The following is an 18158-nucleotide window of genomic DNA, read 5'->3' as shown; positions in this document are numbered from 1 at the left end:
CATAATGTCTTGTGTCTTGTGAGTCTTGAGTGCCAAGTCTATTTCAATCTTCATAAAGTCAAATTCTTGTTTTTTTTGTGCATCTACGTGAGTCGATTGGCAAGTGTTTACAAGTTTTGAACTTGTGAGTTTGATATTTAAAATCACAAAGCATAAGATATTCCATATATTTGAGTGAAAAAAAAAAGAGTGATTGAGTGATTTTCTTTGGAGTGCCTAGTGAGAATTTGGGTGAGGATATTTTATTACTAACCTTTTTTTTGCAGGTACAATGTTTGAAAGAAAATTCAATGGGTATAGGGAGAGTGAAAAGAGGTTTGATTATGGGAGTAGGAGAGAGAGAAAAATTGATATGTATAGAGATGATGATGGTTGTCGTGGAGAAAAAGATTTTGAATATTATTTGGATAGGATTAAGAAAAATAAAATTCCATCGTTTGATGGTTATTCGGATTCGGAGTCGTATTTGAAGTGGGAGAAAAGGGTGGATAGTGTATTAGATGATCGTGATATTTCTGAAGCTAGGAAGGTGAAACTTGTCATAAAAGTATTTACCAACTATGATTGCACTTGGTGGGATAGGTTAGATGAGAATCGGGAGAGGGGTGGAATGAGTCCTATATCTACGTGGGATGAGTTGAAAAGGGTGTTGAGTAAACGCTTTGCTTCTAATCACTATGAGAGGAAAAGTGAAGTTTTCAAACGTGAACATCAAGGTACATCTAAACTTTCAAATTCTAGTACCTTTGATATTGCCTGCTTATGGTGTCGTAGAAAAGATATGCATGATATGAGCCAATGTTTTAAGGAGGATATGATGAAAGTGTCGGATTCTTGTGTAGAGGTTGAATCAAAAGTTGAAGTTAAAGACATTGAGAAACTTTATGTTGATAAAACTTCATTGATTGATGATGTGAGTGTCGAAATTTGTGCGGTGGAAGGTGAATGGCTTGATGAAAACTCTTCTATTGTACATGGTGTGGTTGATAGTGGTATTAGTATTGAATCTAAATGTGAAGTGGTAGATGATTCATCTAATATTTTTGTGGTAGATGAGAGTCCTATGGATTTTCATAGTGGGACTAGTAATTTGTTGAATGAGCCTTGTAATCTTTCTATTCAATTGAGTCCAAAAGAACTTCTTGAGGATCAATTAGAATTTGAAAAATTGAGTGATATGGCTAAAAAAAAGAGTGATGAAAAAAGTGAGATAGCCATAGAAAAAGAAAAAAAAAAGAAAATTTAGAGGCCGAAAGAAAGAGAGTTCAAAAGAGTGAGATGACCTTTGAGGTAAAAAAAGAGAGGAAAGAAAAGAGAGGAAAGAGACCAATAAAAAAAGAAAATATTATGGTCCAAAATAGTGAGGTTGAAAATTTTGTTCAAATGAATAAAATCCCTAAAATACTTTTGTACAAAGAGGTTTTATCTCATTGTCATGATTTAGCCGGTTCAATCCCGAGCATTGTTTGTTCTTCTTTGCAGGATTTTGGTGATTCATTGATGAAGAAGCAAAGGAGAAGTCATACTAAAAGTCTTCACATGTTGGTTCCATATGAGGTTGGTCACGTCCTTGGAGAGGTTAGGGATTTGAGAGTTGTTCCATTCGAGAGGTATGATTTAACCTTAAATGTTGAATACCAATCAAATTGTCTACTTTCAAAGGTATGATCTCAAATCTCAATTGTTGGGATTTAATGATTTTGTTGAGAGGTTTGTGACTATGATATCTATGAAATATGCTTTAATTTCAAATTGTGATTTTAAGTCTCTTGAAATTTTGCATACTACAAGAGTGATTGATTTGGATCATATTGATGTGTTGAAGTCACTTTTTGATCTCAAGGTGTTTGAATCGTTGTATGTTATGAAATTGAGTGATTTGGCTTATGTTGTTGTGTGCGAGTGGCTAGTGTTAACTTTTGGGCTAGCTAATGTGCGTAATACTTTCATGGAATTGATGAGTTGTGTTTTTCATGCATCTATGGGTAACTTTGTTGTGATATACTTTGATTTTATCTTAGTATATAGCAAAATTTTTAGTGAAGCGTTGATCACGTACCAACGAGGTAAGGAAAATGAGGTAGTTACTACACTATCACCAAGGTATGATTTCTTATCTCTTTTGGTTACATGGTTCTTATGGTTTGAAAAATACTTGTGCAATGTTCATGATAAATTTTATGTGAGCAAGTATTTGTTTAAAGAAAATAAGTTTTTCTCTATATGTTTGTCATTGCATGATTTGCTTGATGAAAGGATACGTGTCTTGAGGTTGAAGTGTAAAGGATATGTTTGTCATTGCATGATTTGCTTGATGAAAGGATACGTGTCTTGAGGTTGAAGTGTAATTTTGAGAGATCCAAAAGAATGAGTCTAATGGATGAATATTTGTTATGGTTACTTATGAAGAGATATATCGAGTGGAATTGTGAGTGGCATATTACATGCAAATTGTTTCTTATTCTTAGAAAGCAATGGTTGTACTTAACTATGAACTTTTTGTTGGGGTTAACTAGGTCTAAGAAGGGGAGGAATTTGATCTTTATTTTTCTAAATGAAATTTTAATCATGTTTAAGCATGTGAGTGGTTATAAGGTGTTTAGTTTAAGTGTAAAAAATTTAGTGAGTCTTGATATAGTTTTGAGTGAGCAACGTATACTAGTAAATGTGGAAATTAGTCTTAAAGTTTCTAAATCGTGTTTGAATTTTGTAGGTAAGGGGCAAGATTTGAGGACAAATCTTTTTGAAGAAGGGGAGTATGATATGAATCTAGAAGGCGCTCAAAGATTCATATTGTTCCAAGACTTGCTTCAAGATTTACATTCGAGAGTTAAAGGGTTTGGAATTCATGGCAATCAAGTTGGAGTACTTGAAGATCACTTTGAAGGATGCTACAATGTTATTGAAGTCCAAAGAATTCAAGGGAGTGGAGAAAATGTCAAGAAGAACACAAAAATAGGTGACACATCCCGAGACGTATGCGCGCCCACGCCTAGTCCACGCGCGCCCGCGCGCTGTCTAGCAATTTTGCAGTTTGACGGACAGAACTTCATGCGCGCCCGTGCCTCCCTGACGTGCGCCCGCGCCTGACGGACAGAACTTCATGCGCGCCCGCGCCTGCACTTGTTTTCACACAGTTTGACGTGTTTATGTGTGTGCGAGACTTTTTCATATTTTGGCATTATTTTCCTATTTTTGAGTCTTTCAATTATAATAGGAAACTTTTATGAGATATCTTTGATATCTTTAGATATATTTTGAATTATTTTGCGATATCTTCTATTATTTGTAGTTGTATTATAAATACAACAAAACATTCATTATTATGAAGAATTTCAGATTTTTGATATTGATCAATTAAAATTCTCTCTAGAATTTTATCAAGCTTTTGCTTACCCAAAAATCAAACTTATCAAAGTTTTCAACTTTGTGGCGTTTGTCGATTGATTATCCTCGTGGGTTGTCAGAAACAGGTTTTCTGAAGGTCCCGTTGTGATCAATTGTTTTCTTCGTGATTACTGTTGCTAGTTTCGTTGTAAGCTAGAGGTGGTTAATCCAAAACTTTTTACTTGTTTTCAAGATCGGGAAATTTCTTGATTTCTTTTGTTATTGGATTGAGGGTACGATTTTAATATAGTCGTGTTTGCCTTCCATACATTAAGAATTCATATCACAAATCTCCTATTCAAGAAATTCCACCAGAAGAAAAAGAGTTTTCTATAATAGGAAAACTTAGATCTCCAGAAGGATGGAAAGAAGTAAAAATAGTATTCAAAATTACAAGTCATCGGAACCAGATCCCTTGTAACTCGATTTACTATTTCGAACAACAGGAAAAAGGAACTTACCAAGGATTGATAAATATTGGAGAATTGGAAGTTCAAATCTGTGGAATTCCAGGAAAAGAAGTGGATCAGCTCATTCTTGGCCTAGAGTTTATGGAGGACCATAAACCATGGAAACGCCTTGAAAAAGGAATAGAGTTCATGGCAAAAGAAAAGACTTGGAGGATTCAATAAGAATTCTACGAAATGGAAAACCAAGAGAATTGGATAAGGGACAATCCCTTAATCAGATTCGAAAACTCTGTTTACAAACAGAGGAAGAAGCAATTGTTGAAATTAGTAAGTCATGAACATGATTTACTAGAACGCATTGAAGAGGTAGAAAGGAGTAACCATACTCTACCTTCTGAAGCCTTAGGAAGACTAAAGGCGAATAGTCTTAATCGGATTATTGAGTTACAACACATGTTGTTAAAAATGGCAGGGCCATTTAGTAATCCCTTTAAAAAATGACAACAAGTCCATTCTCCATATACATTCCGATAGGGATGTTGTATGAACAATATAAGGCTGAATACTTTGCAGCTTATATTGATTCGGGAGCAGAAATTTGTACAGCAAAAAGAGGAGTCTTCCCTGAAGAATGTGAAGAAGAATTACCAAAAATTGCTGGACGATATTTCTCTAGAAGAATTTTAATTCTTTGTAAAGGAATAAAACAAGCAGAGATCCTTATGGGAGGAGCAGGTCAGACACCTTGATACAAGGTAAAGACACCACCAATCTATTTCCATGATACAAGAGCTGATATCCTGTTGGGAAATAACTTCTTACAAATGTTTAAGAAGTACACACAAGACAATGAGTCAAGAAGGCTTATGTACACTACAATTTGTGATCATAAAATTATCGTTCAAAGACTCAAGGTTGATTTTTATCGACAATTGCCGATAAATTTTTGCAGCCAGCGTGGTGATAAAGGACAACTTTTTTACCCAAAAATGAAAGATCTAAGAAGGTTTGGAGAAACCATGTTGAAAATAACAACAGAACAAGAACTCCAAACAGAGGATATGGAGCTTCTCAAGGTAACTCTACATCACAAAGATATAGAGTTATAAAATAAGGTATCCCTTGAAGATGTCAAAAAGAGGCTCAAAGAAAGTTATAACGAACATCTTTTGGCATGGTGGGATAGAAATCAACTCAAATCCAGTCTTACACTAAAGGAAGGCAAAGAGTATAAATTCGTCAGATATAAGTCTATCCCGATGAACTTAACAGATCAAAGGGATATGAGAATGATTATCAAGAAACATTTGGACCTTGTTCTAATCAAAGAAGGAGTTTCACCATATAGCAGCCCAGGATTTCTGGTCAGAAATCATGGTGAAATAAAAAAAGAAAAACCCAGGTTAGTTATTAATTACCAAGGTATTAATAAAATCCTGGAGTTTGATGGGTACTTCATACCCAGTAGAGAACATCTAATTAGTTGTGTACGAAATGCTAGAGTATTCTCAAAATTTGATTGTAAGTCTGTATTCTACCAGATAAGAATGGAAGAAGGCAGTAAAAAATTCACAGTCTTCTCTACTCCACAAGGACACTATATTTGGGAAGTTATGCCTATGGGATTGGCTAATGCACCCCAGATATTTCAAAGAAAGATGGATAACCTTTTTAAGGATTATTTCAACTTTATATTTGTTTATATTGATGATATTCTTATAGCATCAAAAAACATCGACGAACACGTTAAACATTTAGAGATTTTCTCTAAAATTTGCAAACAAGAGGGATTGGTCTTATCTGAAAAGAAAGCAGTCATAGCAACAAGGAAAATTAAATTCCTTGGTATTGAGATTGATGAATCCGAAATAATTCTACAACCCCATATTGTGGAAAAGGTAAAGAATTTTCCAGATAAACTCAAAGACGTAAAACAACTCCAGAGTTTTCTTGGAGTAGTAAATTTTGCAGGGATGCTCATTAACAACCTAGCAATGTACAGAAAGATGTTCAGTCCTTTGTTAAAAAATGATGCTAAGTTTATATGGACCGATGACCATACTAAAGGAGTAAACCAATTAAAGGAGATATGTAAGAATCTCCCAAAAATGGCTATACCCGTAGATGAAGATAATCTGGTGTTATTCACGGATGCCAGTGACGAATGGTGGGTAGCAGTCCTTACCAAGATCACCCCAGATGGAGAAAAACCATGCAGATACTGTAGCGGTCTTTTTTCAGAATCAGAGGCCATCAGATGGCATATCAACGAGAAGGAATTTTATGCAGTTAAAAGGGCTTTCGAAAAATGGCCATTATTTTTACTTGCTAAAAAATTCACACTCAAGGTTGATAACACCCAGGTAAAAGCTTTCCTAAGAAATAAGATTGAATCTAAACCTGAGAAAGCTAGGTTATTAAGATGGCAAGCATTATGTCAAAATTATATTTTTGATATTGTTATTATTAAATCTCATGAAAATATTCTTGCAGATTTCTTAACAAGAGATGGAAGGCAGTGACGTGGATTCCATCATAAAAATGCAGAGGCATCTCAGGGAACACCTTGGGTTGCTTCAAACCGAGTTCAACCAGTTAGCCATTAATGCTGAAATGGCCGGCAGGTTACAACAAGCTGATCGAATCAAAGTATCTAATCGAATTACAGGATGTATGCAGGCTCAAACACAACTTTGGGCTACTATTCAAGGGCCAATTGTGAAGGCTATAGAGAAATCATTGGTTTCTCATAAACAAGATATGCTAAAACCACTGGTTTTACAAAAACAAAAAATACAACCACCAGTTGTGAAACAAGATGTTGAAGGATCTAAAACTTAAGAAACAAGTGTGAATCTATCATCAGCCTTTGATGATTTGGATGAAGCAACAATTGATGAGGATAACTCATTAAGTCAACCCTCCGCCTCTGGGGTAAAAGAGGAAGAGATCAATTTTAGGTCCAACACAGACAAGGGCAAATCTAAGATCGATACTAACCCAGCTATTATTTCTCCATTTCAGGTTTATCAACAGAGGTGGGAGAAATTAAGTACAAGAAGTGAAATTAACCCTAACACTTGCAGGGTTGATGTAGCAGGGATATATCCAAGGGTTTGGCTAAAAAACAATGTCAATTCTAAGGATGTAAAGCTCTGGTATGAATTTGGGGCTTTGACCTCAGTTTATACAACGTCACCAAGCTTTCCGAAGATATCACAGTTACCAAAATGGATTCAGGAAGCAGTCCAAGAAACATGGGCAAATAACGACCATTTGTCCAGAGGAGATGTGCTTGAATTATATTTCTTTAGTGCAGCTCCAAAACCAACCGGGAAAGGATCACACGAGCCCTTTCATTTCATCAAGATGAGGAGACCTGACATGAATAATCAAAAATTCATCAAGGATCCCCTATCTGAAGAAATACCATTAGTGTCCACTTTTGGAGAAGATGAAATTTCAACCAGAAGGGCATGTGGTATTTGGGTTTGTCTCACCGAGATGGACAAGGTCAAGTTTTCGTTCAAATTTTATCAGAATTCTGTGAACGGATCATTCCTGTTAAACACAATGACAGGAAAAACTACGGCTTTTGCGGAAGAACTCTTCGAAAAGAAGAGAAACTTTTTGTGGAACAACAAGCTTTCGGGGAGTAAAGAGACTCGCCGAAAATTTTGTAACATGGCTCATATCGGAAGATGGTCAGAAAACATCTGCCCAGAGTGTCCAAACCAGAAGGAGCCAGAATTCGGAAAAAACTTCAGACCCCGAATGGATCGAAAAGAATTTTCCGAGACAAGCAAAGGTGGACAGGGACCACCAAAGATGCGTTTTTTCAGGGGACCACTGCAAAAGCAAAAGATGCCCCGACAACAATAAAAAAGGCATGTGAGGAATATAGAGCCAAAAGAAAAAGGACAGCATGTGACTCCTCCACCAAAAGATGCCATCAATAATGGCATAACAGGACAAGGTGGATAACGGGTGACTCATCCACTAGCTAAAGATGCCATTAATAATGGCATAAAAGGACAAGACAAAATAGCTGTAAGATTCCCTGAAGTTTCTCGGTGAAACGAGTGGAACCTCAGCTATAAATACAAGCGTTCAAGGAAGCTGAAGACATCGAGCATTTCCTTCAGTTTTCTTACAAATAAATTATTGTAATATTTCTCTATATATTGTAATAAGTTTTCTGTTTATGTATTTCAAGAACAAAGCTACTATGAGTAGCTAAACAAGTTGTCTTCTCCTCTTCAAAGGAGTTGATTTATGTAATAATATTATGTCTAAATAATTTTTCTAAAGTCTCTTGTTCTTTCATGCTCATATTTTATAATTAAATTCATATACCATACGCCTTAAGATAGAAAATGAATTAAGGCTGTGCTGAGTGTCGTTGAAGGAGCTTGTGCAGAAACCATCTGTTGCGACTGTATGGTTGGAGTGTGAGGAGCACTTCGTAAAACTCGGCAGGTATGACCCGATGACACTATGTTCAAAGAGGTATTTGAATTTAATTCATCTTACGGAAGCATGTTGGACCCTAATCCAGAGTATATTGGCTGGAAACCTTGCGTAACCTATAGTTTTGCTTGGCCTGAACGGGTTCGATAGGTAAAACAATGCCACGTACAAAGGATTAAATGCTAAACACTTTGTTAAGACAAATTTGGGGACCACTAGGGAGTTGAAACAAAAAAATTTGAGTGTAGGGAGTTAAAAGAAATAAATATTTTGATTTGGGGATTTTAAAATAATTTGCCCTATAATTATCACACAAATATTGCTTTAAACTTTGAACTTCGACATTCTAGCTTAAGTGCTTAACTGAGCTTGTGCTATAAGTTTTTTTAAAATAAAGTTTCAGGTATCGAATTAATTTACGAAAATAAGAGAATATGATTTTCTTTCATGATGCGGTTTTGCTAAACCGGGTGCCCGAGCTATCAGGGTAGTAAGGTGGGCCTGATTAGTCAGCCGGGCTGGTGAAGATGATAATAAACTGAGCTAAGATATTTTCCTCCTGGGTAAAGATGATCTGCACACAAAGGAAATGCAGCAAAAGCATGTTAGTTGGGGCGTTAGAAGGTTTTTCGGTGGGGCCACTCCGATGCTTAAGTCAGACTCAGAAATAGAGTGGACTTTAAAAAAACTAGTAAATATAGTGCCTTTTGGATTAGATGAACATACCCCTACTGATAGCTGTGACAATGTATTTATAGGTCTTGGAGTGAGAGAGCAACTCCGCAATTTTAGGATAACGGCCACGACCTGGGTCGTTGAGTGCAGGGGTTGCCCACGTCTACCTGTCGCGCACGATCAAGCCAAAAGGATCGGGGTTATGGCAACGTGGGGGTCATGTTCCTGAAAAATAGGTGCTGACCGAGTCATGAGAACTTGGTCTTTCCAGACTCATACATCCATCTGAGATGAGCTACTTCCTTATTCCCAAGCTACTACTCCGACTTCGTCAAACCCTACTTACTCTCCTGCAAGGAAACAACCCTAATGTCCCTACCTTCCCGAAACCCTGATGTCTCTGGCTTTCCGAAATATTACCATTTCAAAATAAAAAAAATGAAGAGAATACCATTTTGGATGTGAGAAACAATATATAATAATTTAGCCATAATAGAGACAGAGTAATATATTATTGTTTTATTTTTGAAAAAAAATGTATTTTTGTAATGTATTGTGAAGCTCCACACCAATAAGTTTTTATTTATTTTATTTTAGTTTTTCTAAGTCAATATATAATAATAAATTGATAATATATAATTTTTTGAAAGATAATCTTTACATCCATAAATTGTTAAATCCACCCGATTCGACCTTTTGCACTAAAAACGACAAAATTACCTTTATGTTCTTTTTAAATTTCACCATAATTTTTTTTAATAAAAGTGCATTTTTTAATTTTGGTAAAAAATATATATACTAATTACAAAATTATTTTATTTATTCGGTACATAAAAATAATAAATATATAATCATTCAAATGGATGATTAGAAAAAATATAATGAAGTGGTGAAATTTAATATTATATCATAACATTACTTAATTATTTAATTTTATAAATTATTGTACTATTTTTTAGTTTCACTCTCGGATAGAACTGTTTTAGAAAGTTAATATTTATGTAAGAATAAAAATAAAATCTATTAAAAAATAATTTCATAAAAACAAACTTAAATCGAAAGACAAATTTTTACAATATCACCGTTGTAAAATTTTTTGAAAAAAATTAAAAATTCAATCGATTCAGAGAAATGTTTAGCTATACAAAATTCAATCGAGAAGGGCAAGTTATTATCTATATACTATGACGAGTAGAATATCACTTTCTTTTTCTTTTTTCTTTCTTTTTTTTTTTTCACCCAAAAACGAAGACATAGGTTTCACATTTTAAAAAAATAAAAATAAAAATCCGAGGAATATATATATATATTGAAAATATTTAATTTAATTAAAAATTAATCCTGAAAAAAAGGGTGGCAATGTTTAGCGGCGTTTTGGGGCATCTGGAGGTGTAGCTCCGCCGCCGATTCTTCTCCATATCTGATACTACTTCACTTTCAGGGAAGATGGACATGTAAATCTTCCCGCAAGTTTGCATATTGTCCATAAGGTATTTGTTACGAACTGATACCGATGAGAATCTCAATTTGGTAGGAAAGCCTCGAAAATGTTCTCGCTCAACGCTTTGGCTTGGAACCTTCCCCTAAGACCTGTGAATTTTTCATTGGGAAGGCTAATTGTCACAGCTTGTTCTTATACCAAAACCATTCCCGCCGGAAACCCAGGATTTCCCGATTCTATTGAACAGCTATCTAACAGGTTGAGCGGTTATTCCGGCACCAGTATCGAGGACACCGTGAAGTTGGATTCAGGAAAGCTGAGACTTGACTCCTGGATCTCTTCCCGGATAAATGGCATCAGCAGAGCTAGAGTCCAGTCCAGCATTCGCTCGGGTTTGGTGTCTGTTAATGGCCACGTTGTCAGTAAGGTTATTTTCTCTTCTTTATCTTTTTTCTGTTTCCTGGTCTCTTCATGCGGAAGCTTGCGTCTCTTCAGTGTATTCAAGGAAAGTACAGTGCGGGTTATGCTGTTACTTTTGTAATGGAGAGTCTCTATATTTAGTTTCATGGTTGGTGTAAGTTGCTGAAAGTTAAAGATGGAATCAAGATATTTAGTGTGCATTTTTTAGGCAAGCTTATATTTTTAGGGAATTTTGAAATGTTTTCTAGTCTTTTGCAGGTACTGTCAAGCTAGATCAGTCCTGAGTGATCTCAGTTCTCGGTTTCTTTTCTGGTTAAGAGTTTGTTGGTAATGCTATTAATTAAATTTCTTGAAGGTGTCACATGTGGTGAGAGATGGAGATATGGTCCACTGCACTATCTCAGAGTTGCAGCCTTTGAGAGCTGAACCCGAGGATATTCCGTTGGACATTGTATTTGAAGATGAACACGTGCTTGTCGTCAACAAGCCTGCTCATATGGTATGCCCTCAAAACTTCTGCTAGCAGTCTAAGACCATGTCGGTGTTTCTTTGATAATCCATTTTAATTATGCAACTGTTTTTTATGTTGAGGCTAAATTTTGTTTAAAGTAATGAAACTGACAAGCCTTGACCGCTGAAGGATTGTGAAAATGCAGGTTGTTCATCCTGCTCCAGGAAATGCAACTGGAACGCTAGTAAATGGTATCCTACACCATTGCAGGCTTTCCACAGCATCGTTTCTCCACTCAGAAGCACCATTCGATGATGATGATGTTTCTGCTGACGAGGTCTGTGACTTCTCTATTGGCAAAGCATATCATGGGGATGTTCGCCCTGGAATTGTTCACAGATTAGATAAAGGAACCAGTGGATTGCTTGTTGTAGCAAAGGTTCCGGTTCTCCGACTCTTGAAAATCAATAATTTGTTTTAACATCGCTCTTTCTGATTGTTGGTTGAACTCGAGTGTAATCAGTATATAAGTTTGCTGTTCTTATTTTTCTCTGAACAGGATGAACATTCTCATGCCCATCTAGCTGGACAATTCAAGGAACGCTCCATACAGAGAGTCTACGTGAGTCTTACTTGTGGAGTGCCATCATCTACATCAGGGCGTGTTGATATTCCTATTGGTCGTGATATGAATAATAGGATTCGCATGATTGCTCTTCCGGGATCTGGTACCCATGGAAATACCCGTCATGCTGTTAGTAGGTGGGATATGATTCTCCATACCTTTCTTCAGTTGTTATTTGAGAAGATTGTGTCTTTTAATGTCAAACTACTCTTGACTGCCCTGGAAGTTTTTAATTTATAATTGACACGCTAGTTTATTACTTTGTCTGCAGTGGGATTATAACTCCTATTATAAATTGTAAAGCTTCATTTCACAGTAACCCATTAGTTTCGAACTCAGATTCCAACGACTCCCAAGAACCATTTTCTGACCAGCCAAACAATTTTTCTGATACTGAAATGAACAGAACCATGCAATTGAATTTCCAAAATCAGGGATTTGATCGCCAGATTTCTTCTAGCATCGATGCCAGCAGTGAGGTCATAGCTCAACCCAGCATTCATTCAGTTATTGGACATCTACTAAGTCCCAATGTCCCGACATCATTGTGTCAAACACGACAGGTTCATGCTCAACTCCTCAAAAATCACCTTTTTGATATCCCTCATTACAACACCAAGCTCCTCTCACTCTATGCCAATTGCCAATGCATTTCTGATGCAAAAAACCTTATCCGCTCTCTCATCAACCCTGATATCTTCTCATTCACTACCCTAATTTATGCTTCCTCAAAATTCAATGATTTTAAGAATACTCTCAGTTTATTTTCTCAAATGCTATCAAATGGGCTTTTTCCCGATGTACATGTTTTACCGAGTGTTATCAAGGCTTGCACTGGATTATTGTCCTCCGGAATTGGGAAACAAGTTCATGGATATTCGTTGTCATCTGGTCTATTTTTGGACCCTTTTATTGGATCCTCGCTGGTTCATTTGTACGTGAAATGTGATGAATTAGATTGTGCCTATAAGGTGTTTCATACTATGGCTGAGAGAGATGTGCAGTCTTGGAGCGCATTGGCAGCAGGGTATGCAAGGAACGGTGATGTGGTCAATGCGAAAAAGGTATTTAATGAAGTGCAAAATCTCGAGTTTGAACCTAATTCTGTGTCCTGGAATGGTATGATTGCGGGATTTAATCAGAGTGGGTGTTTCTTGGATGCTGTTTTGATGTTTCAGCAAATGCATTCACTTGGTTTTAAGTCTGATGGGACTAATATATCTAGTGTTCTACCTGCCATAGGTAACTTGGGTATTTTAGTTATGGGAATTCAGATTCATAATCATGTGATTAAGATTGGATTTGTGATGGATAAATGTATTGTTAGTGCACTTATTAATATGTATGGAAAATGCGGATGTTCTTTGGAGATGTCTAGTGTGTTTGAAGAGATGGGTCTAGTGGATGTTGGGGCGTGCAATGCGTTGATTGGCGGACTCTCTCGTCAAGGTCTTGTCAGTGAGGCGTTAGAGGCCTTTAAAGGCTTTCGAGGCCAGAAAATCGAATTAAATGTTGTTTCTTGGACCTCAGTGATTGCTTGTTGCTCACAGCATGGTAGAGACATCGAGGCTTTAGATCTTTTTAGAGAAATGCAGGTTACTGGGGTAAAGCCAAACTCGGTGACCATCCCTTGCATGCTTCCTGCTTGTGGGAATATTGCAGCTCTAACGTATGGAAAGGCTGCACATTGTTTCTCACTTAAAGCTGGGATTTCAAATGACGTTTATGTAGGAAGTGCACTGATTGATATGTATGCTAATTGTGGAAGGATCCAGGTAGCTCGATGCTGTTTCGACAGGATGCCGTTGCATAACTTGGTCTGCTGGAATGTAATTCTGGGAGCATATGCAATGCATGGAAAGGGTAAGGAAGCTCTTGAAATTTTTACCTGGATGCAAAGAAGTGGGCAGAAACCAGACTCTGTTAGTTTCACTAGCCTGTTATCTGCATGTAGCCAAAGTGGCCTTACAGAAGAAGGGCGTAATTACTTCGAAAGCATGTCTGTGGATCATGGAATTGAAGCTAAACTGGAGCATTATGCTTGTGTCGTAAGCTTGCTTGGTCGTGCAGGAAAGCTTGATGAAGCTCATTCAATGATCAAGAAAATGCCATTTGAGCCTGATGCTTGTGTCTGGGGTGCATTATTAAGTTCCTGTAGACTTCACCATAACATGAGCTTGGGTGAGCTTGCAGCTTATAAGTTATTTGAGTTAGAACCTAACAATCCTGGAAATTACATTTTGTTGTCTAATATTTACGCCTCTAAAGGCAAATGGAAAAAAGTAGATGAGGTAAGAGATATCATGAGAGATAAAGGGCTGAAGAAGAACCCAGGCTGCAGTTGGATAGAGATTAAAAACAAAGTTCACATGCTTTTGGCTGGTGACAAATCACTTCCAGAAATGACTCAAATTATGGATAAGTTAAATGAATATAGCATGGAAATGAAGAAATCTGGCTACTTCCCTGATACTGATTATGTGTTACAAGATGTGGAGGATCAGGAGAAGGAACACATCTTATGTGGCCACAGTGAAAAGTTGGCTGTGGTTTTTGGAATTTTGAACACTAACAATGGGTCACCTCTCAGAGTCACTAAAAACTTGCGCATTTGTGGAGACTGCCATGCCGTTATAAAGTTTATATCTAGATTTGAGAGGAGAGAAATTTCTGTCAGAGACACAAATCGCTATCATCACTTCAAGGATGGTGATTGCTCATGTGGGGATTATTGGTGATGAAGTTCCAGAGTAATTCTCCAGAGTTGTATTGTGAATTTAAGATTGAATTTTTGAATAGTTGGATGGCACAACTGCACAAGGACGTGAAAGGAAGCTTTTTCTGAAACTTTTGGGTTTGGAGTGGGAGATTTTATCACAAAGACCTGGATGCGGATTGATATACAACTGGTAAACTTTCTATTCATTTTCTTTAGGATTTTTCAGTTTTTTTCTCTGTTTTCTGAGTTTGATTGTGCTATTAGAATTCTTTACTAGTTTTGCTTCATGCATAGGCGAGGGTTTGGTTTTGTGTCTCAAAACATTACTGAGTTATTTCCTTCTGGTATTGATAAATTATCGTTTGTTTGCCAGTTCTAGCCATTAATGCTCAACTCCGATGTATTATCGACAGAATTGAGATTCTTTCCCTTAAACATCATCCTGATGTTGAATATAAATTTTCCGCTCAACCTTTTCTTCTGAATTGTTTGAAGCTATTGAAAAGTCCTTTTTTACTATCCAGCAGGCATTGGAGGATTTGATCTGATTGCAAAAACGGATAAAATGATGGCTTAACTGCAGGAGCTAAACAGGCAGACTTGTATAGTTATTACCCATTGGTATCAGTTTGAGTAGACTCATTTTGCATGCCTGTGGGTCACATAAGTATCTTTCAAGAATATTTCTGAAGTGTGCTGATGTCTAGTGGCTTTCGTTGTTGATGGAAGTGAGATTTTGGAATCATTTCCATTAATTGGTTTATCTGCAGTATTCTAGTTTCGTGATAAAATCCATTCACTTTACCTGCAAATGTTCTCGAGGACTTTCAGAGGGTTTCCTCCCGACACTGAAGCAACATATTTGTTTATGCAAATTTATACGGGCTGATCAGATTGGGAGTTGGGGTGCATTTGTGACCTTATTTTGGAGTGAGTCCTGGCATCGAAAGCATGCAGACTCATGTTAAATCTGAAAAATGCGTACTGGATGCTGCATTAGGCAAATCAGAGAACATAAGAATCTTGGTTGCTCTAATCCATCTCAAGTATACCGATATATTTTTTCCTTGTCCAACTCAACCCTGCCATCTTAATTTTTTCGAAGTTGGTATATTGTCTGTCTCCACAATTTTAGTATTCCTTGCCAGATTACTCAGCTGAATAACATCCTCTGCACTCCTTACATTGTCCAGCCAATTATTCTTGTAGTGCACCGCTTCAAATCCCCCTCAAAACTCGTTTTTACAAATTTCCATTAAACATGCTAAGCGCAACATTTAGTCAATGTCAATTTAATTTTGTTCAGGTATAAAGTTATAGAAGTTCTTGCCGGCGGTGGTTGTGCATTGGTGGAATGGAGGTTAGAAACTGGGCGCACACATCAGGTTCAATGAATCTCTTGTCCAAACACTTAAACAGTCATTTTGTTACTTCATAAATACAGATTCTTAGTTGAAATATCTCGTTATAGGCCTCTAAAATTCTTTAATAAGGGTTCTCAATATTATGTAAGTATCAAATCATCCTAGTCCAGTCCAACATATTTTCATACACCATGAAGCCCTTTAAGATCTTGATTCATTTAATGCTTTGGTGTAACCTTGGTAGACATGCAAATTGCTGTAAAATGCCAGTGTTCACCATCAGTAATGTTTGCTGAAGTGATTTTTGTACTTAGATTCGAGCCCATGCAAAGTATCTCGGTGTTCCACTCCTAGGAGATGATGTGTACGGAGGCACGAAGAACATGGCCTTGTCACTCCTTCAATCCAGGAACTCTCCTAGTTGTCACAGCCAGCTTTTTCAGCTGGTTTCTAAGTTAGAAAGACCATGCCTCCATGCTTTAACTCTTGGGTGAGGTTATGGTAATATGATACCTATACCTTAGGTTTACGGTCACTACATTTCATTGTGTTCAATAAATTTTTTTTATTTTGTTTATTAGGTTTGAGCATCCACGAACTGGAGAACGCTTGCGCTTTTCTCAAGTGCCACCACTTGATTTTCTTGAGATTTTGGACCAGCTTCGCCACATTTTCAACTAAAAGGTAACTTGTTTTGTTCGTGTTGAATTTTTTCCTGGTATGAAGTGTGCATGTTTATTTTTCATACTGATTGGATATTCAGCTAAAGATAGTTGAGTCCTGTTAATTTAATTTTGGTCTTGTTAGCGCTCCGGCTCTGGAAATGTGTGCATCCTCAGTTTGTCTCAATGTTGTGCTAAGTTAGAATTTGGATATGAGGGTGGAAGTTAAAAAGGGCTGATACGCACCAATATTGCGAAGTTTTAGAGGTTGGACGGTAGATTGTAAACAAATGGAGCTTCTGAAATTCCATAAACTCTACCTTTATTGGCTTAACTAACAAGCTTGAAATGCTGCTGCACGAAAGCTTTTTTCATGAGCTAACTCACGGTTGAAGGAAATCTGTTCTTAATGCAAAATAACAAAATTTTTGAGTCGGATGTGATACCATATAATTTCTTGATGGATATTCATTGTAAGGACAAGAATCAAGAAGAGGCGATTAAGGTGCTTCATTCGATGGTCAAGAAAGGCTGTGAAATAGATGCTAATACTTTTAATCCGATATTTAGGTGCGTTGCTGAAGCCCAGGATGTCAATGCTGCTCTTCGATTGTTTGTGAAGATGAAAGAGCTGAAATGTAAGCTGAACGCCATGACGTAATGTACTGATGCAGATGTTTGCTGAGTCGAAATCTACTGATATGGTTATCAAGCATTGGAAAGAAATGGAAGAAAATGAAGTGGAGCCAAATGTGATTACTTTTAAGATTCTTATTTCGATGTACTTGTTCGATGGGGCATTGGAACAATGCTTACAAGTATTTGAAAGAGATGATTGAGGACAAGTGTTGGAATCACAAAGAGATGATGTAATTCTTGAAATATATAGGTATATATTTTCATTTTGTCCGTGGTTAAATCTTGGCGTCTATTTTTATTTTTATTCTCATATTTTCTACCAGAAGTTGTCCATGGTTAACTCAGAGGTTAAGTTCCTTGTGATCAAGATTGCAAGACCGATAATTTTTGGTATTTGCATTATTGCTGATGTAGCCAAAAATCACTTGTATATGACACGTTGCTTCCGCAGATTCCGGAGTATCAACGTATCCTTGTATGTTCCTGGTGGAGATCTTCAGTGGGTTGTTCCTATGTCACAAAACAAAGTCAGAGGAGCCGGGAGGGTTCCCGGCGAAGGCACTCCGACGCTCAAGTCAGTTATTACTCAAGGAATAATAATCAAGAGTAGAGCGATATAGTGCTCAAGAAAGTGTGTACCTTAATAATGAGGTGACTTAAGCTATTTATAGATATTCGAAGAGTTTCACGGGCTTGAGCCTCTTATGGGCTTTTGTAGAATTCAGGGTCTGCTTGAATTAAATATATAAAATATTTAAATAAGCTTGGGCCTGAAAAATATTTGGAGTGGACCTTCATGATTGGGCTCAGGCCCAGTTGAATTTTTAGGTGTAACCTATCATAGGCCCCCCACTCTCGGGCATGTCGCGTGTGTGGAGAGGTCCGAGAGTAGAAT

At 36.9% G+C, this 18158-nt stretch overlaps 2 protein-coding genes across 9 annotated transcripts; both read left to right on the top strand.

Moving 5' to 3' along the window:
• The first annotated feature begins 10295 nt into the window (after positions 1-10295).
• LOC140879815 (pentatricopeptide repeat-containing protein At1g20230) lies at positions 10296-16409 on the top strand. 8 transcript variants are annotated; one of them, XM_073283733.1, is made up of 8 exons: positions 10296-10810; positions 11159-11302; positions 11460-11693; positions 11814-12016; positions 12151-14788; positions 15123-15528; positions 15905-15983; positions 16277-16319. In XM_073283733.1, exons 1-5 carry the CDS (start codon positions 10490-10492, stop codon positions 14615-14617), a joined length of 3369 nt encoding a protein of 1122 aa, XP_073139834.1. In that variant the 5' UTR covers positions 10296-10489; the 3' UTR covers positions 14618-14788; positions 15123-15528; positions 15905-15983; positions 16277-16319. The 8 variants fall into 8 exon arrangements, with proteins under 8 accessions (XP_073139834.1, XP_073139833.1, XP_073139831.1 ...); XM_073283732.1 differs by having other exon boundaries at positions 15123-15644; positions 16277-16309; XM_073283730.1 differs by having other exon boundaries at positions 15126-15983; positions 16277-16346.
• LOC140878332 (RNA pseudouridine synthase 2, chloroplastic) lies at positions 15550-16643 on the top strand. Its single transcript, XM_073281935.1, has 4 exons — positions 15550-15644; positions 15905-15983; positions 16277-16452; positions 16544-16643. Exons 1-4 carry the CDS (start codon positions 15550-15552, stop codon positions 16641-16643), a joined length of 450 nt encoding a protein of 149 aa, XP_073138036.1.
• The last annotated feature ends 1515 nt before the right edge of the window (positions 16644-18158 follow it).

This window comes from Henckelia pumila, chromosome 2, assembly GCF_033568475.1.
Source record: "Henckelia pumila isolate YLH828 chromosome 2, ASM3356847v2, whole genome shotgun sequence".
Lineage (NCBI taxonomy): Eukaryota > Viridiplantae > Streptophyta > Magnoliopsida > Lamiales > Gesneriaceae > Henckelia > Henckelia pumila.
Note: the sequence above shows the minus strand (reverse complement) of the source record. Positions and strands in the feature narration are given on the sequence as shown.

Bases quoted from the DNA above. Each gene is read 5' to 3' on its own strand.
- LOC140879815 (XM_073283736.1), top strand. From the start codon at position 10,490: ATGTTCTCGCTCAACGCTTTGGCTTGGAACCTTCCCCTAAGACCTGTG. The intron at 11,303-11,459 runs GTATGCCCTCAA...GTGAAAATGCAG, and splicing joins TCAACAAGCCTGCTCATATG to GTTGTTCATCCTGCTCCAGG. The intron at 12,017-12,150 runs GTGGGATATGAT...CTTTGTCTGCAG, and splicing joins ACCCGTCATGCTGTTAGTAG to TGGGATTATAACTCCTATTA.
- LOC140878332 (XM_073281935.1), top strand. From the start codon at position 15,550: ATGCAGACTCATGTTAAATCTGAAAAATGCGTACTGGATGCTGCATTA. The intron at 15,645-15,904 runs GTATACCGATAT...AATTTTGTTCAG, and splicing joins GTTGCTCTAATCCATCTCAA to GTATAAAGTTATAGAAGTTC. The intron at 16,453-16,543 runs GTGAGGTTATGG...TTTGTTTATTAG, and splicing joins CTCCATGCTTTAACTCTTGG to GTTTGAGCATCCACGAACTG.